Source organism: Natrix helvetica, assembly GCF_964273705.1.
Source record: "Natrix helvetica genome assembly, chromosome: 4".
NCBI lineage: Eukaryota > Metazoa > Chordata > Lepidosauria > Squamata > Natricidae > Natrix > Natrix helvetica.
In genome coordinates, this window is record NC_138550.1 from 66,889 (window position 1) to 94,774 (window position 27,886).

The 27,886-nt window shown below is 52.2% G+C and overlaps 2 protein-coding genes across 6 annotated transcripts in view; both read left to right on the top strand.

Moving 5' to 3' along the window:
* Positions 1-7,864, top strand: part of DCHS1 (dachsous cadherin-related 1) — a 29,349-nt gene extending 21,485 nt beyond the window's left edge. For all 5 annotated transcript variants that reach the window (XM_081951633.1, XM_081951632.1, XM_081951636.1 and 2 more), the window contains 7 exons: positions 106-219; positions 1,584-1,795; positions 1,893-2,047; positions 2,697-2,827; positions 3,007-3,293; positions 3,791-3,929; positions 4,099-7,864. In XM_081951633.1, coding sequence (XP_081807759.1) covers positions 106-219; positions 1,584-1,795; positions 1,893-2,047; positions 2,697-2,827; positions 3,007-3,293; positions 3,791-3,929; positions 4,099-6,650 — 3,590 coding nt within the window. In that variant the 3' untranslated portion in view covers positions 6,651-7,864. The remainder of the gene's footprint in view (positions 1-105; positions 220-1,583; positions 1,796-1,892; positions 2,048-2,696; positions 2,828-3,006; positions 3,294-3,790; positions 3,930-4,098) is intronic.
* An 8,435-nt stretch (positions 7,865-16,299) lies between these two features.
* On the top strand, positions 16,300-27,849 carry TPP1 (tripeptidyl peptidase 1). The gene is made up of 12 exons (XM_081951642.1): positions 16,300-16,622; positions 16,756-16,895; positions 19,290-19,440; positions 19,532-19,653; positions 19,779-19,972; positions 20,123-20,321; positions 20,632-20,820; positions 25,132-25,204; positions 25,499-25,619; positions 25,804-25,962; positions 26,071-26,208; positions 26,388-27,849. Exons 1-12 carry the CDS (start codon positions 16,423-16,425, stop codon positions 26,523-26,525), a joined length of 1,824 nt encoding a protein of 607 aa, XP_081807768.1. The 5' UTR covers positions 16,300-16,422; the 3' UTR covers positions 26,526-27,849.
* The last annotated feature ends 37 nt before the right edge of the window (positions 27,850-27,886 follow it).

The window sequence follows — 27,886 nt, forward strand, 5'->3', positions numbered from 1 at the left end:
CATTGTCCTCTGCTCCATGGAAGCTAGGTCACAACGCCCCCACCCATGGGGCTATTTGCACCCCCATCCCTCCCAATTCCTGACTGATGCCAACTGTCCTTCCAGGCACACTGGTGCTGAGCACCCCGGCTAGGCACACCACAGGATCATCTGGCCAGATCACCTACAGCATTGTGAGTGGCAACGAGAATGGTGCCTTCAGGATCCAGGCTGACTCAGGTACTTGGCAGGGTAGGGCTGGGGGGTGGGAGTGCTGAGAAAGAATCTCTCCCTCCAGAGAGGAGGGCAGGGGAGTCCTCCCCCCGGGGTCTTTTCCAGACCAGGCAACACAGGTGCCATATTCGTCATCGGACGTTGGCGATCATGTTGGCAATCCTATTTTTGTCAATAGCCACATGAAAAAGTTTTGTCCAAACCAGTTCCTTAGGTTTTGAAGGCGTAATGTTCTTCTTCCATGATATTCTGCCTTCACCCAATGAAATTAGAATCTGGCAGAATCAGGGCAGAAAAAAAGGAAATATGGTTTTGCATGATGCTTAATTCAACTTTGGAATTCTTTAGTACAAGACCTTCTGCCTGGTCTCCCCTTCTAGCTAGCTCAGGTGAAAAGCAGAACCACAAAACCATGGTCCTCTTTTCTGCAGTTCTCCAAAGATCAAAGTGGAAAGTGGTCAGTGCCAGCTTTCCTGGCATGGCAGGGACGGGGGGTGAGAAGCAGGAGACTGCACCACTGTGGGCAAAATGGAGAAAGTCCTTGAAATCCAGAAACGGGCTTCCTTCCCACCCTGGGATCCCAGCAGCTGAAGGTGGAAAAGCGCTCTTAATCTCATGCTGTCCTTCCAGACATTTTGCTGAGTCTGGCAGAAGCTCCGACACAGGTCGGTTTCGGCCCAAGTGAACATGTGGCCTGGTTCAGTGCAGGCCATGATACTTGACTAAGGCTGCTTTGCTAGGCATCCTGGAGCCCCTGGCCTCTGAGACATGTTGCCCACCCAGCTGCCTTTTGGCATAAACACTCTGGACACAGCATGGAAAGGGAGGGGGCTGAATGAACCTGCGGCTTCCTTGTGGTCTTCAGGCTGGAAGATCTTCCTGGGCTGCTTGGCTGAGTGGCTGGAGGATGCGGGTAGGAGCAGCTCCCTCCAGTCCTTCTTTCCCCCTCAGAGTTACGAAGGGTCTCTTTTTCCGCTTCTTCTCGGCTGGAACTACATCAGAAGGGGCTTCATGTGATCCAAGAGTAAAGGCTACATTTGCAGTTCTCTTCTGTGCCATGCATGCACAAACATGCGTGCTGGTGACCATGTATGATTAATATGTGTCTGACTGTGACACTTGCATCTTCCAAACCTTTCAAACGCCCCCCCCCCCCCCCCCGGCCGGGAAGCCCTTTCCCCAGCTCCCTCGGCCGCACTTGCCTGCAGCCACGGGTCACTCATCCTGCTTGCCCAGATGGCTGCCAACCCCACTCAGCTTCTGACAGGGTTGGGCGTGCACTGTCAAGGCTGCCCAGCCGCCCATCGGGATCTTCAGCCAGGGTGACCTTTTTGCTGGTCTGCAGCCTCGCCTCGCCTCCCTCCCTCCAGGGGTGATTTCTGTCTCCAACGCTGAAGGGCTGGACTTCGAGCTGCAGCCCCGTTTGCGCCTGGTGTTGCAAGCTGAGTCCCCCGCCTCCTTCGGCTTCATGGCCGTCATCATCAACCTGCAGGACGTGAACGACAACCAGCCACACTTCCAGCTGCAGAACTACGTGGCCTTCGTTGGGGAGGCCCAGGGCTACGATTTGCCGGTCATCCAGGTACTCTGGCGAAAGCAGGCGCTGCTCCTGGGGGCTGGAGGAGGAGTGGAGGGGAATCCTTTTTGGGGTGGCGGTGCTTATGCTTCTCTGGCTGCAGGTTGTAGCCAACGATTTGGATCAGGGCCCCAACGGCCAGGTGGTTTATAGGATCAACCAGACGCAGCCCATGGACGGGCTCTACCGCATCAATGCCCAGACGGGAGCCATCACCACCGCAGCCATTCTGGACAGGGAGATCTGGGCCCAAACTCGGTAAGTCAGCCTCCTGTTTCCAGCCAGCCCCAGCAATTCTGCAAAAGACCCGTGGGGTTGGCTGCCTGGGAGCCAGCGGGCGAGGCTCGAGACAGTGGGCAGCTGAACCTTGGGCAGTCCACTTAATCAGTCAGTGTTGGGCTCAGGGAGGGTCCGTGGTGAGTTACCCTCTGCTCAAACAAACTGTGTTGCAAGCTTAGGTCCAGGCAACTAAGCACTGCTGGGATTCAGACCATGAAAAGGAGGTAGAAATGTAAATGTGCTCTATTGCAAAAGCCATGTTCAGGCTGCCTGGCGCACACTAACGAAGTACATGTTTCTCACAACCTATGCTGCCTGCAGCCCACCGGGGAAGGGATGCCACAAAACCTTGGAAGAACTGCTGGCACAAAGCTTCGTAGAGGGCCAAACTGGGCTTGAGGGCATGGCAGAGTCTTTTTCCAAGTAGCAGCTCTGGGTGGCCCAGATCCCAGAGAAATGGAGTTGGAACCCAACTTGATCAATGCTGCGGGTGAACACAACAGTGGACCCCTAGCTGAAAGAACAGTGGAGGTGGTGGTGCCATACAAGCCCTGGAATGGTTTCCTGGGGTAGTCTGAACTGGACCTCCCAGCCCACAAAACCTCTCAGAGAGCCCTATTCCCCACAGGCTGGTGCTGACAGCGACGGACAGAGGACACCCTCCCCTTGTGGGCTCAGCCACCCTCACGGTGGTGGTGATGGATCTCAATGACAATAGTCCCACCATCCCTGCACCCTGGGAAGTGCGGATAGCAGAGGGTAAGTGATGGGAAGGAGGAAGAGACCCTGCTCAAGGGCCCCTCTGTGGCGACTGGAGCAGTCTTATTACACTGGAAACTCACTGCACACCCTTTGGGCCTACACTTCCCAGAGATGGCTTACTGAGTCCCCTCACAAAGCCCAAATCCCTCGGTTGAATTCCTCCATTGCTCCTGCAGACACCTTGCTAGGCACCGAGATCACCATGGTGACTGGGAACGATGTGGACTGTGGACCGCAGCTCATCTACGCACTCTTCCTGGACAACGGCAACACCAGGACCTTCAGCATCCTACCCTATGGGGGCCACATTATGCTAACAGAGCCTCTGGACTACGAGCAGCGTAGCCGTTACACCCTCACGGTGCGTGCTTCTGATTCCCAGCATGAAGCAGAGGCCAACGTCACGGTGCTGGTGGAGGATGTGAACGACAACGCTCCCACCTTTGGCCAGGCATTCTACCAGGTACCTGCCTTCCCGTTTCTCCAGGTTCAGGCTTCCCTTGTCTAAGGTGCCTCTGGAGAGGCAGTGGCCCACTGTCCCTCCAGCAGAGGCCATTTCTGGAGTGGCCCTCCTCCTGTCCAAAGAGGGGAATGACTAGAAGAAAGAGAAAAAGAGCGGCAGGTGGTCTCCTCTCCTCCCAAAGTGAGAGCAGGAATGGAAATGGCTCTCCTCTGCTTGGGGTGGAAGTAAGTTTTCCTGTGCTCTTAAAAGCTTTCAGCTCCACGAATGGAAGCCAAGCCTTAAAGCAAAGTAGCCCAGATGATAGAACCAATGGTAGACTAATAGGGTCAATAGAAGAAATGGGGTATGTGGAGGGGGGGATTTGCATAGTATCCAGCTTGGTCGTGAGAGCATCCTGCCCAGGGATGGGGAAGGAGTGCCCCAGCTGTTCCAGGAGTCACGGCTGATGCCCAGCAAATGCCAGGAAGTGGCAGCCGTGTTTTGCACTGCTCCTGCAGGTGCTCGTCCCAGAACAAACCCCTGCCGGCACTCCCATCCTGACTCTCAGCGCCACAGACCTGGACTCGGGCACCAACGGGGAAATCACCTATAAGCTGCTGACAGCAAGCGATCTTGTGGCCGTCCATGCAAACAATGGTATGTGCTCAGGGAGACCCCATGCTGGTTTGGGAGCAGGAAGGACAGTCCTAGCTTCCCTCACGTTCTACTAGGGGGTCCCGGGGTTGGGTGCAAATGGCGGTGACCCCAGCCCCTCCCCCCAAGGTCTTCTCTCCAAATTCCAACTGTTTCTTCTACTGCCTCATAGGAACATTGTTCACCACTCAGCGTCTGATGCTGGAGCTGGAACGTCCTACGCTGGATTTAGTAGTGGAAGCTTGTGATAAGGGTCTGCCCAGCCTCTCGGCCTGGGCCTCTGTGCAGATCCAGGTCCTGGATGTGAACGACCACAGACCTCAGTTCTTGAAGCCTCAGTACAATGCCTCTGTGACAGAGGACCTGCGTCCAGGAACGATCCTGCTGACCCTGCAAGCCACAGATGCGGATGTGACTCGGGACAATGCGGCTCTGGATTACACTATTGTGAGTGGGAACAGCGGCCATGCTTTCCAGCTGGAGGGCCACATGGGCGAGGCCAGCACCTTGGTCCTGATTGAACCCCTTGACTTTGAGGGTGTGGCCCTCTACAACCTCACTGTGGCAGTGGCTGACCGAGGTGTGCCCCAGCACAGTGCCATAGTGCCCGTGGTCCTCACCGTGCTGGACGTGAATGACAACCCACCTGTATTTGGCCGCTCTTCTTATCATATGGCTGTGAGTGAGAGCACCATGCCTGGCACAGAACTGCTGCGGGTGGCAGCCCACGATCCTGACTTGGGCCCCCATGGCCACGTGCACTACAGCATCAGCTCCGGGGACCCCAGTGGGCTCTTCCAGCTGCATCCGTCCTCGGGAGCTCTTCGCCTGGTCAAGGCTCTGGATTGTGAGAAGCGGACCCAGCACAGCCTGGTGATTCAGGCCTCAGACGGAGCAGATGGGCATTTTGCCTTGGCCTCCGTGGCTGTGGAGGTGAAGGACGTGAACGATAATCTTCCCTACTTTCCAATAGACACACTGAGCACCAGCCTGAGGGAAAACCTTCCTCCAGGAAGCCTGGTCACCACCGTCCGTGCAGTGGATCCTGATGCTGGGGTCTTTGGGGAGCTGCATTATGCCCTTCTGCAGGCAGAGGACTGGGGTGCCTTTGACATCAACAGCAGCTCTGGGGAGCTCCATTCATGCCTGCCCTTTGACTACGAGCGCAGCAAGGCTTTCCAGCTGCTCGTGCAGGCCACGGATGCAGGCAATGGCTCTGCGACTGTCACAGTGCGCGTCTTGGTCACAGGGGAAGATGAGTATGACCCTGTCTTCCTCAGCTCAAGCTTCCACTTTGATGTTCCAGAGGGGGCACATCGGGGCCAAAGTATAGGGCACGTGACGGCCACGGATGAGGATGAGGGCCCGGATGGAGTAGTCCTCTATGCCCTGACCAAGCCATCCCCGTTCTTTGAGATCAACCAAACAAGTGGGATCCTGTATCTGCGGATGGACAGCCAGGCGCCTTCAGGGTCCCCAACTAAATCGGACCCACGGCAAATGGTCCTGGAAGTACAAGCCCACAGTCCCCTACGTGCCTCTCGGTCAGCCTCCACTCAGGTCACCATTGATGTGACGCACACGGCCTTTGGTTTGGTGCCCGATCTCAATTTGCTGCTGGTGATAGCGGTGGCTGCCTCGCTTAGCGTGGTGGTGGTGCTGGCCGCCGTGGCCATTGTGCTCGCTCTCCTCCGGTCACAGCAGGTCCGTGGCCATAAGGAGGCCAATTTGGCACACATGCATAGTGGCTCCCTGCAGAAATTGGGCAATGAAGACCGAGTCCTGCCTGGTGGGGACAGTCTGTACCATGAGGCACTGCCTGGCTATGGCACAGATTCTGGGGGGGCCTACACCACGAGAGGGGGATCACTGGACCCATCCCACTCAAGCGGGCGAGGCTCAGCCGAAGCTGCCGAGGATGACGAGATCCGTATGATCAATGAATGCCCCCGCATGTCCAGTGTCACCTCTTCCCTGCAGGAGCATCTCGCGGCACGCGGGCCTGATTCTGGCATCCAGACAGATGCTGACCGTCTTTCTGACATCTCCTGTGAACCGGCCACGCTTGATGCCACCCACTGGTTCAAGAACAGGAAGGGGCCAAGTCTGTTACTTCCTGGGCAGCCCCCGCAGCTCTATCGGGACGACGGTGGCAGCAATAGGGCCTACCTGGGCTCTGGCTGCGGCCTCAGCGTTCCCTCCACAAAGGACTACTCTTTCCCTGAGGACGGGAAGCCCTGTGTGGACGGCTCCCTGACCGCCATTGTGGCGAGTGACGAAGAGCTGCGTGGCAGCTACAACTGGGACTATCTCCTGAACTGGTGTCCTCAGTTCCAGCCGCTGGCCAGCGTGTTCACAGAGATCGCCCGCCTCAAGGATGAGAGCTCCCTGCGCAAGCCCTTTCCTGCTAAGCCCAAGCCCCGCATCGACCCCCCTCCCCTCATCACTTCCGTGGCTCACCCCGGGGCCAAGTCAGTGCCCCCCAAGCCAGCGGTTGGCCGGGCCTTTCCCCACTTGTCCTCCCTCCGACGGTCCCCCATCAGCCACGAGGGCTCCCTCTCCTCGGCAGCCATGTCTCCCAGCTTCTCCCCTTCCCTCTCTCCTCTGGCTGCCCGGTCTCCCATGGTGTCCCCCTTCGGGGTCTCCCAGGGGCCCACCGCCTCTTCCACCATAAGCATCGAGCACTCCTTGGAGGCCCCTGAAGAGGCAGAACTTCGCATTTAGGGCCAGCTCAGGAGTCGCCCCTGGCAGCAGCCGGGCACAGGGGCCTGAGCAGCAGCCCCAGGAGGAGGATTCTGGCCTTGCCTTGGCTGGCTCTGCCCTGTGTGGGGTCCCTACTGCTCCCTAGCCTCTGGGGAGGAAAGCTGCAGATCAAGGGAGGCTTTTTGTGTGGGGCTTGCCTGTCAGTGGGCTCTGCTTTCAAGAGCACATTCCCCTTGTGGCACGGGCTGGGATACTCTGCTGGCTGTCCAGACTTGGCCGAGGGAAGGCCACTCATGCCAACCCCGCATCCCTGGGACTTTGGCCCTCGCCCCTTTCAGGCAGCAGAGGCAGCACGAAGACCCGGCTCCCTCTCACGGCCACCCTGACCCCAAAGAACCCTCCCCCCATTCCAATTCAGGAAGATTGTATGGTGCTCTGGAGTGCAACATGATGCCCTGCCACTCCAGCCCTGCTGGCAGCATGCAATAACTCTTTCCCAAAAGGGGTGGTTGGGATGGTGGGAATCAACGGTACTGATCGACACAGAGCAATAATAATGCCCTCTGGCTCCCCCCTCCCCTAACAGCAGTTTGGAACGAGTGCAGGGCACCTGGGGAGGTGGAAGCAACCGCTTCAGAGGCGACCAGGCTCCCTCTGTCTCATCCTAATGGACATCCCTAGGAACATGGCTCCGCAGGAGAATGGGATCCTCTGGGTCCCCTCCTGGTCTCTGCTCTGGGCTCCTGCTGGCCTTCCTACGCCCAAGGGCTCCGGGTGGAAGAGCCAAGGGGATGGGAAGGGTGGTGGTGGTGCAGAGTTCCCTTCCAATGGTTCGTCCCCACTCCCTGCTGCCGCCAGATGGCGTTGCACACTGAGCTCTGGGCTCTTCCTGCAGGGGATGGGGCCGGGGTGAATCCTAGAAGGGCTGATGGAGGTGAGGGGTCCTGTATCCTTTCCATCAAAAGGACCCTTTTTTCTGCACCTTCGCTCCTGTCACACAGGCACAACCTGAAGTTGGCCAAGCTCATTTCAGCTTGCCACTCCGGTGGGGGGAGGGGAGGGGGGCCTCTTATTTATTGTCCTGTTTTCTTTCTGTATCCTTTTGTGTGTGGCTGGACAGCCCGAGTGGTGGGCACTGCCCATCCTGGTCCTCCTGCTGATGGGCCAGAACCCAAGTGCCAAGTTCTTGACATAATTAATGCCTTAATAATAAACCATGCCATGTAACCAGACCTCTCGTCTCCTTATGTTGGAGTGGAGAAGCAGCTGGGGAGGCAGTCCAGCTGGGCTCCTGTGTCCTGGGATGCCAGATGGGCCCACTTGCCCTGGGAAGAGGGTGCCAGGAAGAAGGAGGATACCTGGGTAGCACTGCTGCTGTGGGCCTTCTTCCACCAGGAGCTCCCCTGCCCCATGCTTTTCACAGCAGCAGGCACAGCTAGAAAGCAACTTATTTTGGGTGGGGAGGGCGGGCGGGGGGAGGGATCTGGAAAAGTTCATTGAAAAAAAGACATCCGGCTGAGGCTGGAAATAAGAGGCGTTAAAAAGAAAATTTGTTGAACAAATACCTTAGCAATTTCCACATAGTCATTTGGTGAACGTAAAATATTAATCGATCACTTGAGATTTAATATAATTTTGCAGATCTTTGCTATATAGCAACAATGGGTGCTGCTGCTATTACAACTACTTACCATGTAAATAGGGTAAAATATTATTTATTTAATTATGCTGCCATCTCACTCTGCAAAGTAACTCTGCGCTGAGAAATGGAAAAAATGTCCATGGCTGGAAATACAACCGTAAAGCTTAAAATCTTAGAAGCGCAAATGAACCAAGGGTGCCTTTTTGAAATTCCTAATAAAAATGGAAGCTACAGAAGAGGTCAGAATATGACTGCCCAGGGTGCCAAATGGTCCAGAGCCAGCCAAACTGATCACCGCCTCCTGTCGAGAATTGCCATGTGCCACCTCCGGGGCTGCCCTTGGAGGCCACCCGAAACCTTTAGCCTGAACAATAATGGGTGCCAATCAATGTAATTGTGCAACGCCCCTGTGGTGAAAGATGCTCAAGTCCCTACTTTGCTTCAGAGTGTAAGGGGGCTGGAGCCACTGTTCGAACCCACCTGGTGGTGGTAAGGGCGATGAATATTCCTCCACCCTTACTTTGTTTGCAGAGAGCTACTCGGCCCTATTTCGGGTGACTTAGTAAATCAGAGGTTCTTTTAAGGGCCTCTGTGAGGAATATGCTAAACATCTGATGGATGAAATCACCCAGAATATCCATGGTTTCTTTGGTGGGTTTCTGGCGGCTGTTAGTTTGGCCACCTCTGTGTTAGATCCATACCTTTTCTGGCAGGTCAAAGCTGCCCAGGAAACAGGGGGAGGGGAGAATATGTTCTTCCTTAAGAGGGAGGAGGTGGTATGAAGAAGGCAGCCCACTTCTCAAGGGGCCATTGCTTGATCCAGCCCATCTGGACAGTTGTTACCCCCTAAGCTTGGTGAAGCTGGGTCGCACTAGTTTCAGGGGACTCCGGATGAAACAGGTTATCTGGACTCGGACCAAGGTAGGGGACCAAGAGGGAGCGTGGATCATACTCTCGGATGACCTCTGCTAAGAGCGAGAAGGGGTAGTACTTGCAGCTTTGCTCTTGGCCTCTCAGCGACCTTCAGTATCAGCAACCAAAGCATCTTTCTGGACTGACTTTGGGAGCTGGTGGTGGGAAGCACTGTGTTGTGCTGCCTCGCTTTCCTCGGGGGCCAGTTCCAGGAAGAAGGCATAGCCCACAGCCCCTCTTTTGTAGGGCTCCATCCTTTCTCCCCTCCTGATAAGATCTTCATGAGAGACGCTGGGGAGCAGCTCTGATGGTCTGGGGTAAAATATCACTAAGGCTGTGGAACTATTCCCCATTTTACATCTCTGCCCCAGGGGTCCGAGTGGTGCTGTGGGCCTCCTGCCCCAGGGTTTGGTGGCTGAAGGGGCCTGGGTGAGGCACAAAGGGCTTCAGTACCACTCAAGCAAGTCTATGTGACTTTGGTCGCCCAGGATCTTCCACCTTTGGTCTTGGATGGGGTGACATGGACTCAGACGGTGTGCAAGCTATGGATCCCGCCTACCAGTTGCGTTAACAACCGTGGATTGTAACATTCCTCTCAGCTGCCGTGCACATTTTAATTTATGTTTGCCACAAAGTTACTTCTTAAGGTGGATAACCATGCAAATTGAATAAAATAAATTGAAGATACCAATTGGCGTCTTTAAAGCATTCTATGGCACAGGATGCGGGAGTCTTCGGGACCCCCTGGGCTCCTTTTCCCTCCCATCTGCTAAGAATCCGTTCCTCTGGGGATCTCCCACAGGGACTGTCCCTTGGAGGTCTTTTTCAGTTACTGTCCCACTTTCTGTGGAATTGCATTTCCTCTGAGCTCAACGCTCTTGGATTTCCCAAAAGCAATTAATGCTGACAAGCAAGGCCTAGAGGGAAAGGCAAGAGGGTTGCCAAACCTTTTGAACAAAGTGGCCATGATGGCCAGCTGCTAAAAGCCCAGGTATGTCAGGCAGCCTCATCCACTCATTGAAGAAGAGGGAGAAGGCCAGAGAAGGAGTGTGTGCCAGGGCGGCATGCAGCCCCTTTGTATCTAAATTAAATATTGTGAGAAATGCAGCCTCCGAAGACAGAGACATTGGATTTAAAATTGCTGAGAGAACACCAACATCCTCAGGTATTCTGGAAATTGGTTGGCTAGAAGTGGGGAAGGCTGGTGGGCTTTTTTACTTCATGCTAACACAGAGGTGGGGAAAACTTTCTGTTTTCCCCTCAAACCCCAAGGTGCATGCGTGGGGATAAGGGTTAAGATAGATATTATGCTTTATTTTTTCATATTGCATAGCCATGTTATTGTGATGCTGGGCTCCTCAAGACATCAAATCTTGCTAGGACACTTTCTCACTTAAATTTTGGATCCCAGTAATTCACAATCTGCTCCACAGTTTATTTTATTTATTTATTTATTTTATTTTATTTCTTAGATTTTTAGACCGCCCCTCTCCCAAAAAGGGACTCGGGGCGGTGTACAGTCAATACAATAAAACCAATCATAATAATTAAATACATTTAAGCTACATTTAAAATACATTTGGAAGGGGAGATAGGCTGTACTAAGAAATAAATACCTAAAAACATCACAATTAAAACCCCAAACCCTAAAATAAAATAAATCCCTGGGAGGTAAAGCTAAGAAAGTGCCAGGCCAGCTGATTGAAATAGGTGAGTCTTTAACTTTTGCCGGAAGGAACGGAGGTCGGTGGTAGTTCGAATGTCTGGGGGGAGGTCATTCCAGAGGGTTGGGCCCATCACAGAGAAGGATCTACTCCTAGGTGTCGCCCGCTGGCATTGCCTAGCAGACGGCACCAGGAGGAGCCCCTCCCTGTGTGAGCGGATAGGTCGCAGGGACGTATGTGGTAGGATGCGATCCTGCAGATAACTAGGTCCTCTGCCATGGAGCGCTTTAAAGATGGTGATCAATACCTTGAAACGCACCCGAAAGGCCACAGGTAGCCAGTGCAGCTCGCGCAGGAGAGGTGTTACGTGGGAGTAACGTGTACGTCCCATAATAACCCGCGCGGCTGCGTTCTGAACTAGCTGCAGTCTCCGGATGCGTCCCAAGGGAAGCCCCATGTAGAGGGCATTGCAGTAGTCCAGGCGAGACGTCACCAGCGCATGAGTGACCGTACGCAGGGCACTCCGGTCCAGTAGGGGGCGCAATTGGCGCACCAGGCGAACCTGGTGGAACGCCCCCCTTGCCACGGCTGCCACATGGTCCGCAACAGGCAAAGTCCTGGCTGACTGAATCATCTTCTCTTTCTGAAATGTCCATTGGACTCTAAGGTGGTTCCTACAGAGATGTCCATGTGTAGAGTCTACGTATTTTGATGCATATGTAGCCAATTAACAACTTGGTCAACATACTCGCAGTGCTACTTACTGTCCTGTTCAATTTCTCCTGTGATTCCATGTTCCTCTGCCAGTTCCCTCTTAACAGCACCAATTTTTTTCTTGGCACTGCATTTAGCATTTGCCACAGAAGTCTTCAGTATTTTCCTTTATTGCATTGGCAGTAGATGCCTGCGAAATAACACGCATCATCACAAAATCTCTAGAACCATAAAGCCTACAAACTTCAAATTTGCCACCTATGTTCCTCTTGGCTTCTAGGCACTAAGAAAGGATTTTTTGAAATGACCATCAAAGCATTAGTATTTCCTATATTATTAACACGCTCTGATACTAAGGAGTTCTAGTCCCCCTCCCCACAGAAAAGAAATCTGTTCCAAATGCAAAACACAAGCAGAGGACTTTCACTTTCATAGCAGCAAGCTGCTTTACTACAGAACAGTTGAGCTAAGCCATGCCCAGGCTCCTTCCTGTCTCCTCCTTGCTCACCCAGCAAATACTGTTTGAGTTTCCAAACACCCCTCAACTCTCACATGTTGACAGGACGCTAGCCAGATGAATACCGATGGATGCTGGTAGGCAGAGGCAGATTTCCCCCCCTTATTTTCCTCCTCAGTTCAGACGAATCTATTCCTTCTACTGTAAAACCAGTTAAAGGGAAAAGAAGCAAAAAACGCAGAAAAAGATTTACAGATTAGAAAAACACAAGTAAGGAAAGCTGAACACAAGCATCGTCAAACTTTTCCCAAGTAGACAGGCTGTAAAAAAGTATACATCTAATAACCCCTACATTAATCAGTCAAAAATGAGATCAATGCCTGGACTAACATGTATTTGTCTGGTTTTAAATATGAACCTCAGGTTGATTACTCCAGGGACAAGGTTGTCAATCTCAGACCCATTATCCTGCGCTTGGTGCCGTGCTCTAAAGTGGCAGGACGAGAGCCCCAGGATGTGCTGCAGTGACAGTGAAGTCCAGCTCCCGCCCTTTCAGCCCTACCCTGAACGCTTACACAGCCTTCTCACTCATCGGCATCCAATGGCAAAGCACTTTCTGCTGTCAGGAAGTACAACGGATGCTTCCAAATGACATCTTTTGGAGCCAGAGAGGTGAAGGATGGAAAATTTATGCCAACATTCAAAGTGCAGGGGCAGGTCTACCACAGGATAGGGAGTATCATGGCGGGGCCTCAGCAGCAGCCGCCTTCATTTCTCCAAATATATTTTGTTGGCGATGATGACAATGAGAGGGACATCCGTTGTGGAATCTACCCAGGCATTAATCCACAACTGGTTAGCCAACCGCAGAAGTTGTTGCATGAATACAACAAGTATATTCTGGAACTTAAGGCTGCTGTTCATTCTGTTCCTAAGGGCCACAAGGACTTCCAAGTGGTAACTAATGCCGATAGGAAGCCTTTTGAAGAGCACTGAGGTCATTTCAATGCCCCCTTGACTACAGAAGTGGCTGTTCTCATTGTCAGCCAGGATTTTGAGAAGAGAAATATCGTTCTCCACAGCAGAGACAACAGGTTGTTACAAATCAGTGAGACGCACCCTGCCTATGATGCCCTCCAGTACCCTCTGATGTCCTGCCATGGAGAAGATGCCTATTACATCAATATACCTCAGTGTGACCCAAACACCAAGAAGAGCGTGTCTGCTGCCACTTTTTACAGCTACAGGGTAATGGAGCGTGATGGCGAAGAATGCTACCTGCTGCTGTTCCAGTTCCATAGCGAAGCACGGGTATCCCACCGACTAGTAATTATGTAACACTAACCTTCGCTAGATAGCCACTACAGCTAGTCCTTGACTTACAACCACAATTGAGCCACAAATTTCAAATTGCTAAGCAAAATAAGTTGTTACGTGAGCTTTGCCCCATTTTACGGCCTTTCTTGTCACAGTTAAGTGAATTGGGCTTCCCCAGACTTTGCTTGTCATAAGTTTGAAAATGGCCATCACATGACCCTGAGACTCTGCGACTGTCATAAATATGAACCAGTTTCCAAGCACCCAAATTTTGTAACTGTAATGGTCACAAGACCGAAAAACTGTCCTAAGTCACTTTTTTTCCCCAGTGCCGTTGTAACTTGGCAGTAAAACAAATGGTTGTAAGTCATGGACCACTTGTGATTTTTGAGCAATAGCTGAGCACCTTTTTGGTGATCTTCTTTTAGAATACATTTGACACGCCATTCCTTTATATAATTGCATGTCCTGAATAGTACATTATGTACTATAATGTTATCCACTCACTTTATTTCTAAAAAGATCAACCGTGTTATGCTTTATTTCAACTTTGACCATTTCAAGTTATTTTTGGTGCTTGCATCTCACAACCGGACATATCTGCGCAGAGCTCGGTGGGCCTTTCACCGGTCACTCTCTGCTTGCAATTCCCTCCCCTTCCTTCCTTCCTTCCATGTCTTCACCCCCAGATCCCTCGTGGCTTCCAACCTGGGAAGCCCCAACATCTCCTACATAAACCTGTCTTAAAGGACAGCCATCCAATTTTCTTGGAAACTGTCACAATGTGTAGGTCTCATCCCAGGTTGGATTTTAGATATTTCCTTTTTCAGCTGGAATGTCTATCCTCACATCTGCAGAGCCCCCCTGCCCTCACCCCCATGGTGGAGTAGCCCAAGGCTTCCCCCTTCTCCTTTGGGCTTAACCATCAACAACCGGCCATTGTTGTTGTCAAGGTCCATGAAGCTGGAAAGGGAATGGTGGCACTGATCAGAGGGCACAGAACGGCAAGAGGGAAAGGTAACTCCTCGCGAGAGGGGGAGGTCTACTGCAGTCCTTTCGGCAGTTCCAAGAAGGCTCCACACCTTATTACCTAGCCTTTAGGTAAGAATGTTTAGACCGATAGATGATCTGAGTAAATAGTATATGGGATGTTTGGAATTGTTAGAGTGGTACAGCGGAAGTCAGGGGGGTGGGTTTGTGTGGGAGGTGGGGGAGGGTTAGGGTGGAGGGTGGGGCAATATATATGTATGAATAAATTAGAAGATGGGACTAATGAAACATTGTTAGGCTAGGAGAAATTTATATTAAGAGTTATAGATGTTAAATTAGCTTAGAAAATGATCAATGTGTTATTATTAATTTAAGAGTAATTTATATAGTTTTTGTTGGGAGGAGAGGGGTTATGAGTAATCTATTTTAAGATGGGGGGAGAGGAGGGGGTAAAGTGTTTGGTATAATATCTGAATGTGAATTTTTGCGGGGGGGTTGGGGGGGTATAGCATTTGTATGAGATTTATATTGTGTGGAGGGGGGGGTGAAAAGGGGGAAAATTTGTTTGTACAAAACTCTTTTAATAAAAAAAAAAAAAAAAAAGAAGGCTCCACACCCATTTTCACCACTCAGGTGACCCAGAGGAAAGAAATAAACCTCCAAGGGGCCTCAACGACCCTCCAAAAGGATGCCAATGACCAGCTGTCTGCAAGGAGTATAAATCCTTCCATTCCCCACCATCCAGTCAGAGCTGAAGAAGCTTCTTGGATGAGAAGCAAAACGTCTTCAAAAGATAAAAACCAGAAAGTCCAGTTGCTTCTTGAAAAAGCACCCTTGGGTCCTCGCGAGAGAGGAACAACATTCAAAATCGTGGCAAATTGATGGACGTGGCTGAAAATAAGAGCCAATCAGTTGCAAACATCCAAAAACATAAATTGGGCAATATTGCTTGTGGAAAAGAACTTGGAAGAGGAGCTAACGGCAGCATAATGAGTCCCAGATGTGATGGGGATGTCGCAAAGGCAAGGGAAATTGCAGATAACTTTCAAATCTCAGGAACCAAAAGAGCAATTCCAGCCAATTCTCTCTTTTTGTAAATGGGATCCCACCTGGTATAAACGGTGTCCTCATCCTCAAATGGGCCAGCTGGAAATGGGCCAAGGGTACCCCCACAGAGGCTCAGGCAACCTCTTCAGGGAAAGAGCCCCCCACAGGGACCCTCCTGACAAGGTTCAGGGAGGTGGGCCAGACAACAGCTCCTCCTCAGTCCTAACCCCGTTTCATGAGACTTTGTCCTCTGCCCAGAGGCCCAAACCTAGAATTAAGGAGGAATTTCCTGAAAGCGAGAACTGTCTCCAGAAGTTGGGGGTGCCCCAACGCCAGAGGTTTTCTAGAATAGACTGAACAGCCATTTCTCCAGAAGGGCAGAGGGTCTCCTCCTCCAGCAGGGAATTGGACTAGATGACCTTCAAGGTACTCTGTAGTTTGTAGCTGGGCTGCGGATGGAAGTGAAACCTGGGAATAAGGGAAAGGCCTGCTCTGGGGAGAAGCTCAACGGGGAAGAGCAAGAGAAGGCGTGCGAGCTCCGCTTGGTGAGTCGCTCTCAAACCCAAATGGATCCCGGGCGGGGCCTACCCGAGTCCTCCGGCGAGCCAGGCCGCCCCGCCATCCCAGCCCTACGCAGGAGACGCCGATCCTCCCAGGACCACCCTGCCCACCTTCTCCGGCCACCGCGGCTCCCCGAGCGCTGCAGCGGAACTTCGGGCTTGCTCTTCCCGGGAATGAATTTACACCCCACCCCCGCCGCAGCCCAGCAGGGCGCGTTAGCGGAGGCGGGAGGCCCCATCGCCGCTGCTGCTTGAAGGGGGGAACCGCAACTGCGGAAAGGGAAGGGCTGTTCCGTGCATCGAGTCCCGGCCGAGCGACGGCTAAAAAGGGGGAGAAGGAGCCTCCCCGGCGCGTCCCCAGCGGCCGCCGACGGAAAGAGCCGGAGCCTCGGCGCAGCCTCTGAGGACGCGCAAAGGGCCGACGGTCTCCGCCCACCGCCCCCTCCGTCACCTGACAGTCGGCGCCTGACTCGGGGCAGCCTCGGCAGGGATGGCGTGGTCGGAGCTCCTGATAGAGGCGAGAGCAGTGGCCGCTCGCGGCGCTTGCCTAGATCCCCCACCGCCGCCCCGGCCCGGCCCGTCCGGCCGACCCCGCTTGTCGCTGCTGCTGCTGCTGCTGCTCTGGCCAGCCTTCCTTCGCTCCGCCGCCGCCGCCGCCACCCGGACTCCGGAGCCGGACCAGCCCTTCCGGTGAGAGAGACGCTGGAGTGGGGAAGCCGGGGGGGGGGGCGCTGCGGGCTTTGACGGCCCGGAACATCAGGCCGTTCCGGTCACACTGCGGCTGGATCCTTCCCGGCCCGTGACCGCCTCCGCCTCCTCCCAGGGTCCCCGACGGCTGGAGCTCTCGGGGCCGCGTGGCCCCCGCCGAGCGGCTGAGCCTGACTTTTGCGCTTCGGCAGCGGAACGTGGAGCGGCTGAGCGAGCTGGTGCGCCGCGTCTCCTCGCCCGACTCGCCCGACTACGGTACCGGCTGGGGAGGGGGGACCCCCGCCCCCCTGTCGGAGCGGCTTTCTTGGGCCCAGGTCCGGCTTCCGGCCCGGGGACCCTAGAAGCGGGAGCGGGGTCTAGTTGAGGAGGCTCGACCATCAAGCCGTCGCCTACGCCTGGGGAAGCCGGGCCGTAGCCCCAACCAATGTTCCTTCTAATTTTTTTTCACTGTGTGCGGAAAAGTATAGTGTTTGAGCGGCACATTTTCATGCCTGAGCACCTGAATTTTTTCACAGATGTTTCACAGAGCAATTGATTTATAGGATCCGAATTGGAATGGAGAAAAATGGGTTTGGGCATGCCTGAGTGTGTGTGTGTGTGTGTGTTTGAGTGAGCTAGGGGTCCGATAAGGGAACTGCGCCTATTTAGAAAAGGTAAATTATTGCAAACATGATCAGTCGAACATAAGTATGGGGACAGGTTGGGTGGTAGAGAGAAAGTGATAAAAGAGTGGAAGAGAGGAAGAAAAAAGAGGGAAGAGAGACAGAAAGAGACAGAGAAGGAGAGAGAAGAGGAGTGGGAAAGGAGAGAGAAAGAGAGACAAAGAGAAAGAGGGTGAGAGAGACAGAAAGAGACAGAGAAGGAGAGAGAAGGGAGAATGAGAGAGAAAGTGACAGAAGAATGGAAAAGGAGAGAGAAAGAGAAGAAAGACAAAGAGAAAGAGATGAGAGAGACAGAGAGAGAAGAGAGGAAGAGGAAAGAGTAAGAGAGATCATCTCATTTTAACCCTGAGGTGCAAATATTCTCTTTGATTGGTAATTTTATTTGTCCATTTACTATCCAATACTCTCACTTCTCTTTAGGTTCATCAAGAATTCCCTTCTTTTTATTGAATTTATCACAATACATTGAGAACAACTTTTTCAGCACAGCTTTACAGCTATTTAAAATATATAGTAATTTAGGTCAGGTATTCAGAACATTAGTCTATTTATAAGTCACTAAGTGCAAAGAAACAGAATTCAGAAAGTTGGCTTCCCTTTTTTAATTGCCTATTGTCTGCTTAATTTTCTACCTACATTTTTGATAACTGACATTCACTGTTGACCCAAGAAACCCATTGTAGAAAGAAACCCTCCCTATGAACTTTATTGGGTTTCCATGGAATGAAGTTTGATCAAAACCATACAGTAGCATATTCTTTCTAAGGAGGATATAATCAAGATAGTCCATAATTGCCTATCAATCTAATAGTATGGCGATTGACAATCTCTTTATATTTCAACTCTATCAGTCTTAAAGGTTTGGTGAGGAGAAATCCAAAAATTATTTTAAAGAGGAAAAAAAATGCTTGCACAATTGCATCCATGGAGACATGTTATACACAACACACAGAAAAACAAACTTAACGAAGTGCTAAGTCTGCCCACCAACTAACTAACTAACTCTCTCTCTCTTTTAATGAGAGAGAGAGAGGGAGAGAGAGAGAGAGAGCGAGAGCATATCCCTCCTTCCTTCAGCCCAACACTCTGACTGGCATCCCGGCCAGACGAGAGGGACTGCAGAGGGTCTCCTCGAGTCTAGGGCAGCGAGTCATTCGATGGGAAAGTTGCCTCTTGGAAGGAATGACCCGGCTTCACTCCCGCTTTCGATCTGCCGCCCAATGGAGAAACGAAGAGGCAGGAGAGACGAAGTGAGAGCCAAGCCGGGTCATTCCTTCCAAGAGGCAACTTTCCCATCGAATGACTCGCTGCCCTAGACTCGAGGAGACCCTCTGCAGTCCCTCTCGTCTGGCCGGGATGCCAACAAGAGTGTTGGGCTGAAGGATGGAAGGATACACACGCTCGCGCTCTCCCTCTCCCTCCCTCTCTCTCGCAAATGGCAAATCCGAGCAGCCGCTGCTGGGAGCCCGTCCCATGCCTTCTCCCAACTCCCACACCCCTTCTCTCAGCTACTTTCTGCCTTGTGGACCTAGAACTGATTACGGACTCCAGGCTGGCTCTCCTCTCCTATTATCGTGGAAGGCATCTCACAAAAACCACTGCACAGCAGTTGGAAACTGCTGCGCTGTGTTTTGTTGCCATGTGCCCGGCCGCGCACCCGCACAGCTTAGAGAGAACATTGGCCCCAACTGTGTCCCAAGGAGGGCAGCCTGGGACTTTGCTTGTCCAGCTGGTAGCAGCCTCCTTCCTGAGGATGGGGTCATTGGGGCTCCTTTTGGTGGGCATTTTAGAGGCCTGTCCAGCCTTGGACAAGCCCTTCCGCAGGGGGCACCGATCTCTGCTGCCCTGCAGGGATTGCTCACCTAGAAGAGTTCCCTGAGGGAGGGGGAGTGACGGAGGAGCACAGCACAGCCACCCCCCTCCCTAACTGCCTGAGGGACAGCCCCACCCCCTGAAGGTGTGTCTCTCCTCCCCACCCTTTGCCTAGGGCACTTCCTCTCCCTGGCAGAAGTGCGTTCCTTCGTCTCCCCCTCCCCCCTGACGCTGCGCATCGTGGAGAAGTGGCTGGTGGCTCACGGGGTCTGGGACTGCCAGAGGGTCAGCACCCTGGACTTCCTGCAGTGCTCGGTGCCAGCCAGGTGAGTTGGGTCGTGGCCGGGGAGGCTGGCTGCCAGCCTGCAAAAGGACAGGGGGAGGGTCCAAGGCTGAGCTCTGAATTTCTGTCTGCAGCACTGCTGAGCAGCTCCTCCCGGGGGCCCAGTTCCACCGTTACGAGAAGGACGCTCGCAGGGTCATAAGGTCCCCCCTACCTTACCTGCTTGATCAGGAGCTAGCAGACCATGTGGATTTCGGTAGGGGGCCTTTGGTGGGGAAGGACTGAGGTGGCTGAGTCAGGGACCCTCTCCTGACCTTTTGCTGTGCAGGGCTCATCTGTGTAGGTGACCATGGCCTCCTTTTCCATCTTGCCCCTTCTAAGTGGGGGGGCTGCACCGTTTCCCAGCCGAACGGAAGGTGGTGAGCCGGGCCTGGGCTGCAGAGAAGTCGCCATCAGGAGGGGATGGGCAGGCCAGCTTCCATTTGGGCGTGACACCGGCTGTGCTCCGCCAACGATACAACCTGACCCACGTGGATGCAGGGAACTTCTCGCGCAACAGCCAGGCCTGCGCCCAGGTAGGGGCCAAGCCCATCTGCTGGGCATTTGGAAGGCGGGGGGCTGGCAGGCTCCTCTCGGGCCAGGCTTGGCTGTCTCTGTGCCCGGCGCGCTCATCTGGGCTCTGCCGAAGAGCAGCCTCTGAGCCTCCATGGCTTCTTTCCTGCCAGTTCCTGGAGCAGTACTTCCACCCGGCCGACCTGGCTGAGTTCATGCAGCTCTTCGGCAGCAAGTTCCCCCACCGCTCCCAGGTTGACCAAGTCATTGGGCCCCAGGGCTCTGGCTTAGCTGGCTTGGAGGCCAGCCTGGATGTAGAGTACCTCATGAGCACAGGGGCCAACATTTCCACCTGGGTCTTCAGCAATGCAGGTATTCTCCTCTCCCTTGGCCAGGTGCGGCTCTCTTGCCCAGCTGGGAACACCAGAGAGCACCTGCCAGAAGACAGTGGCCATGTTTCCTGACTTCTGCCACTGCTGCTGTGTATGTGTGTGTGGGGGGGGGGGGTTGGCGAGGCGGCCAGGGAAGGAGCAGCAGGGGTCTGGTCTGGCTGCCCGGTTTGGGCTCACCTGTATGCAGGGACCGGGGGGGGGGGCAGAGGCTGTGGGGAAGGGGCTTTATGGAGGTGGTGAGGGTTGCCTGGCCGAAGGGCACCTCCTCCTTTTCCTCCTCTTCCTGCCAGGTCGCCACGAGAGCCAGGAGCCCTTCCTGCAGTGGCTGCTCCTGCTCAGCAACACCAGTGGGCTGCCATGGGTCCACACAGTCAGCTATGGGGACGATGAGGCCAGCCTCTCTCAGGCCTACATGAAGCGGGTAAACACAGAGTTCATGAAGGCCGCCGCTCGCGGCATGAGCATCCTCTTTGCCTCAGGTACGCACAGCCCCCCCTCCCCCCCTCCCCAAGGCTGGGGGCAAAGGGTCGCTAGCCCCATGCCCAGGTGCCTTCAGGGCAGCCAGGGCAGCCATGCCAAGGCGAGCAGTGGGTGGCAAGCCCTTACCTGGGGAGAGCTTCTGGCAGGTCATCTTCTCTCCCACTTCCTTGTTACTGGTTTGTCCTCCTTAAAAAGCCATCATTCAATCCTGCCTACCTGAAGAACTTCTGTTCCATCTCCCATCATTCTTTTTGAGGAAGGTAGTGGAAAAGATGGCTGCTCGGCAGCTCTGGGGGTCCTGGATGAACATAGATTTCCTGCCCCTCTTTCAGTTAGAGTTCAGGCCCAGCTATGGGACAGAGACCACTTTGCTTGCACTCATGTACGATCTTTGGGGGAGGGGAGTGGGATCAGGCTATGACCTTGACATCTCAGTGGCCTTCAGTATTATTCACCATGGTATCCTTTCGGGTCGGCTATGAGTTGGGGTTGGCTGCGGAGTTTTGCACTGGTTAAGCTCCTTTCTCCAAGGTCGATCCCAATTGGTGTTGATAGGAAGTGCGAGGTCCAGCCCTCTGACCGCTCGCTTGTAGTGTCCCATAGGGCCTTGTACTCTCTCCTGACCTGCTCAACATCTGTACGAGGCTGTTAGATGAGACCATCTGGCTCTTGGGGGTGAGATAGGCTGATGAGACTCCGTTCCACATTTCTAAACGTTGGAGACCCGAGTGATGCAGTTTGTGCCCTCTCACAACGCCTAGAGGCTGTGGGGACCTGCATAGAGGGCAACAGACTTCAACACAACCCTGGCAAGACTGAGTGGTTTGGGGTGCATGGAGCCTCATCTGTTTGTCATCCTTAACCATGGGCAGAGCTGCAGTAAACCATCCAGACCCAATTTGCAATTCAGGGTTCTCCTGGACACACGTCTCCTGCTTGAAGAGCAAATGATGGTCATGACCAGGACAGCTTTGGCATAGCTCCGGATTGGGCATTAGCTGCGGCCTTTTCTGGATCAGGACTTCCTGAGCTCAGTCACTCAATCCCTGGTCATTTCTTGTCTGGACTTCTGCAATGCGCTGTACATGGGGCTACCCTTGAAATCCATTGGCAAGCTTCAGCTGACGCAAAATGCAGCAGTGAGAACAATCTTTGGGGCCTCGGATGGTCCATATTACACCTCTGCTCCGTGAACTGCGCCGGCTCCCACTGTGCTTCTGAGTGCAGCTCAAGGTGTTGCTTCTGACGGTTCTGACCTAGGCTTCCTCAAAAAGCATTCCGGCAAAACATATTTTATTTACACGACTTTCATTCACAGTCTGCAAGGCTTGGCAAACAGTCTTTCAAAGGAATGTTTATCAACACGAACCTTATCTCGCTTAGAGAGCTGCCAGATAACTAGTTTCCAAATGCAGGGCAAGGCAACACTTGGCACAGAGTCTCTTATAATCACACAGAACTTTCCACTCTTGAAATGACCGAAGGAACGAATTGTTTCCTGCAAAAGCCCACTCCCCATTCGCTCCTCTTTTTCTTCCTCTGGGAGGGGCCAATCACTTGCAAGGTATGGCTTTACTCCCAAGTCAGCTCTACCTTCTTAGTTGTTCTTGCCTTCTGGGATCTCTGCTCATGCGCACACTGGGAACAGGCTCCAGTTGTTCCTCTGCCTCACTGCTGTCTAGCTCCCTCTCTGGCTCCGACGCAGAGCCCTCATCTGAGCTTTCCTCAGCCCTCAGGACTGGCCCATGTTCCTCCCCAACCTCCTCGCTGGCAGCTGGCGGGCCACAACACTGACCTTTGAAGGCCTCAGTTGCACATCAGTCCAGGCTACCCGATGAACCCCCTCATTCTGCTAGGACAAGCCCCTCTTACTCGTGCCGGCAGAGAAGGTCTACTTCGGATCCCAGAACTCCAACTATCGGGATCCAGAAGAAGAGCCTTCTGTCCTTTGGCACAGCCTGCCCTCCTGGGTAAGATCTGCCCAACCTCCTTTCCTTCTGTAAGAGCCTGAACACCTGGCCCTGCCGGTTGGCCTGGGGTCCAGACCTGGGGGGGGGGGGTGCTTCCACACTGGAGAGGGCTGTTGGATTGATGGCAGACTCTACCTCCCCCCCCCACCTTGCACTCTGCTTTCCAACTAGAGAGGTAGGATAGGTAACTTTTATGGTCATTGTAAGTGTAAGTGCACTGGCACACATTAAAAATGAAATTCTGTTGCCTGCTCTCAAAAGAAAGTTGTGTGTGTGTGTGTGTGTGTGTGTAATGCTTTCGTAGATTTTCACAGGTGTAGGTATGCTGGTCTTGTTGAATTCGGGTCTTTTCCCGTGTAAGATTGAGATTGCCTTGGCAACATTTCGGTGAGGTCTCACTCGCCATCTTCAGGCTGGTGTTTTCAGCTTAAAGCGTGGTCGGAGCTGCCGTCTTTCTATAAATCTTGGGGGGTGGTGGAGTGCTTTGTTTCAGTAAGTGGATTGATTGGCTGTGTGGTTGTATCATGATTGGTAGATTGGTGCTGATTGGTGCTGGCTGTGTGTCCATTGTTTCGTGTTGTAACGCCCTGGGTGGTGGGTGGGGCTCGTTTGTTGACTAGGGCTGGTTTCCAGATGTCTTGTAGGCAGGAGGTATCGTCACGTTTATTCATGTTGGGATGTCTCTCTATTTCGATAGCTTCCATAATTATTCTCTTGTTGAAGTGTTCAGTTTGGGAGGTTAACCTGGTTCCTTCAAAATTAATTTCATGTCCTGTAGCTTTAAGGTGCTGGAAAAGGGAGGAAGTTTTTTCTTTTTTTCTTACTGCGTTCTTGTGTTCTGCGATGCGTGCATTTATTCTCCTGTTCGTTTATCCTATGTATGTTGCGGGGCAGATTTTGCATGGTAAGATTTTACACAGGAAAAGACCCGAATGGTCTTTTTTTTTTTTTAATTGAAAAAGTTTTATACAAACAAATTTTCCCCCTTTGAACCCCCCCACCATACAGTATAAATCACATACAGATACTATTAATTAATTAATTTTATTTTATTAAATTTATAGACCGCCCCTCCCCCCACCCCCCCCAAAAAATTCTCATTCAAATATTATACCAAATACTTTACCCCCTCCCCTCCCCCCGTCTTAAAGTAAATTACTCATTCACATATTGTACCCCCTCTCCTCCCAACAATCACAATATAAGTTTCTCTTAAAGTAACAATAGCCCATTAATCCCATCTTCTAAGCTAATTTAACATATATAAATCATAATATAAATTTCTCTTAAAATAAAATTTCATTAATCCCATCTTCTAGTTTATTTATACATATATATTACCCCACCCTCCACCCTAACCCACCCCCACCTCCCACTCAACCCCCCCCTGACTTCCGCTATACACCACTCTAACAATTCCAAGCATCCCATGTATTGTTTACTCTGATCATTTATCAGTCTAAACATTCTTACCTAAAGGCTACATAATACCTCCTGCTTCTGATCTTTTAAAAAAGCTGAAATTTTTGCCATTTCGGCGAACCCCGCCACCTTCTGAGTCCATTGACCAATTGTCGGTAAAAAATCTTTTTTCCAATGTTGCGCAATCAACAACCTAGCTGCTGTGACCATATACAAGGCCAATTTTGTTTCCCCTTTGGTAAAATCCTTAGCTATACCCAATAAAAACATTTGCGGAGTGAATTGTATTCTTTTCTTAAATACATTCTGCATAACCCACCATATTTTTATCCAAAAGGCTTTAACCTTGTTGCAGGTCCACCATACATGAAAAAAGGTAGCATCTAGACACCCGCATCTCCAACATTTTGGTTGAACATTTGGGTACATGCATGATAATTTTTTAGGATCTAAATACCATCTGTAAAACATTTTATAAAAGTTCTCCCTTAAATTCTGTGACTGTGTAAATTTAACATTTTGAACCCATATTTTTTCCCACGTTTCCAACATAACCATGGTCTTGTTGTATTCTGGTCTTTTCCTGTGTAAAATCTTACCATGCAAAATCTGCCCTGCAACATACATAGGACAAACTAATATATATGTATATTAGTTTATATACATACATACATACATACATAGACATAGACACACACTTCACACACACACACACACACAGCCTCATTGTGTTCTTTTTCATTCTTTATTTTACTTTCCTATTATTTTCCTTCAGTTCACATTCTTTTCATTTTTTCCTTTGTATTGTTGTAAGCTCCACGAGATAGGCAGCAAATAAATTTAACATATAGATAAAAAAATTAAGTGGACAGAAATGGAGGAGGAAAGTGACAGGCTTACTTTGACCCCCTCCCTTAGGTGACTCTGGGGCCGGCTGCCGGGCAGTCTCGGGGGGGAAGCATGTCTTCCGGCCCAGCTTCCCAGCCTCCAGGTGAGGAGAAGGGCCCCTGGGCTCTCTGGAACTTTTGTACACCCAGCCCGTTTCCTCTGAAGCGACGGGGCGGGCAGTATGCAAAGGAGTTGGGGGTTGCAGTGAAGACCAGCAGAGTTTGATCTACCTGGCCCTCACTTGCCCTTGTCCCGGGACCCACAAGGGCCTGTCCATCTCTGGTATCCACTCCCATTGGGTGGGCTCCTGTCCCCTTCCTGCCTCAGGTGAGATGGGCGGCTGGAGGCGGCCCAGTGCTTCACCTGCCTTGGACCCAATGCTTCGCCTGCTTTGCAGCCCTTACGTGACAACCGTTGGGGGCACGGCCTTCCAGCAGCCCTTCCTGATGGGCACTGAGGTGGCAGACTACATCAGCGGAGGCGGGTTCAGCAATGTCTTCCCTATGCCCGACTACCAGGTGAGCCAAGAGGCTGTGCTGCCCCACCTCCCCCTCCCTCCCAGCAGTGGCAACGAGAGGCCCTCGGTTGCAAAGAGTAACAGCTGTGGCTGGGGAGTGGCCCACAAAGAAGGTGCTTGTGGAGCAGGAGGGAGGCAGCGTGCTGGAGGAGCAGTGGACAGCCTGACCCCTTTCCTGCCTACAGGTAACGGCTGTGAAGCGTTTCCTGAGCACGTCGCCTCAGTTGCCCCCGGCCAGCTACTACAACAGCACAGGCAGAGCTTATCCCGATTTGGCGGCCCTCTCGGACAACTACTGGGTGGTGACCAACCGCATCCCCATGCCCTGGGTCTCGGGCACCTCTGTGCGTATGCAGCCCTTCCTGCTGGCCTTCTCCGAGCCTCCGCTCCCCTTTTGCTGGGCTGGGCAGCACGCCAGCCCCTGGTGACCTTCCTGCTTCCCCCCATCGCAGGCCTCCACTCCCGTGGTGGGGGGCATCATTGCCCTGATCAATGACTGGCGCCTCCAGCGAGGGTTGCCTGCCCTGGGCTTCCTCAACCCTGCCCTGTACCGGCTCCAGGAAGGAGGGAACAGCACTGCCCTCTACGACGTGAGTGCTAGAAGGGTGCAGTTGTCAACCTGGAGGCAGCATGGGAGGCTAATCCCTGGCGCAAGGAGCAGCCTGTGACCTTGCCCTCTGCAACTAGAAAAGGAGGAGTGGGCTTGGCTGAGCGGGATCGTGGATATTGGGCACATGGTCAAAGCCCCCCTTCCTCTGACTTCCCCTAGGTGACCCACGGATGCCATCTGTCCTGTCTGGATGCTGAAGTGCAAGGCCAGGGCTTCTGTGCTGCCCCTGCTTGGGACCCCGTCACAGGCTGGGGGACCCCCAACTTTCCTCAGCTGCTGCGTGGCCTCCTGGGCTAGCATGCCACGATGTGGGCCTTGCTGGTGGCAAGTTTGCAATCAGAATGTGGGAGAGGGAATGGACAGGGTGTGTGGGTGTGACTGGGATGCACATGGGGGGGGGTATCCTGCCCCAAGGGGGCTCCTCTTTTCTAAGTGGGAACCGTGTCAGAGGGGTCTTCTGTCGGGGACTAATCAATGCCCAGAGACCGGCCACTGCCATCCATGCAACCCTGGGGTATAGGGGTGGGGGAGGTTAGTATTGTGCAAAGTGCTTTGAATGCAGAATCCCAGAATCCTATTTCAGGCATGAAATGTGATGTTGCCAGTATGTGAGGCCCTGGGAGGCTTGCAACAGGGCTGCACCCTCTCTTTGAGCACAAGTGCCACAACCACCAGCTTCCCATTGGACTCCGGGCACTGCAGATAGTCCCTGGCCCATCTAGAAGCCTCGGGACTGGGCAGGGATGCTTCAGATCGCACAGCAATATTTGGTGCAAGGGGCTGTCCTAGTCCCCCATAAAGCAATGTTTTACAGATGGTATTTAGATCCTAAAAAATTATCATGCATGTACCCAAATGTTCAACCAAAATGTTGGAGATGTGGGTGCCTAGATGCTACCTTTTTTCATGTATGGTGGACTTGTAACAAGGTTAAAGCTTTTTGGATAAAAATATGGTGGGTTATGCAGAATGTATTTAAGAAAAGAATACAATTCACTCCGCAAATGTTTTTATTGGGTATAGCTAAGGATTTTACCAAAGGGGAAACAAAATTGGTCTTGTATATGGTCACAGCAGCTAGGTTGTTGATTGCGCAACATTGGAAAAAAGATTTTTTACCGACAATTGGTCAATGGACTCAGAAGGTGGCGGGGTTCGCTGAAATGGCAAAAATCTCAGCTTTCTTAAAAGGTCAGAAGCAGGAGAATTATACACAGGAATGGGTAAAATGGATTGATTAGATACAGAATAAATACCAGACTAGCAAGTACTATGTAGCCTTTAGGTAAGAATGTTTAGATTGATAGATGATCAGAGTAAATAATATATGGGATGCTTGGAATTGTTAGAGTGGTATACAGCGGAAGTCAGGGGGGTGGGTTTGAGTGGGAGGTGGGGGAGGGTTAAGGTGGAGGGCAGGGCAATATATATGTATAAATAAACTAGAAGATGGGATTATTGAAATATTGTTATTTTAGGAGAAATTTATATTATGAGTTATATATGTTAAATTAGCTTAGAAGATGGGATTAATGTGCTATTGTTACTCTAAGAGAAATTTATATTGTGATTGTTGGGAGGAGAGGGGGTACAATATGTGAACGAGTAATTTACTTTAAGACGGGAGGAGGGGAGGGGGCAAAGTATTTGGTATAATA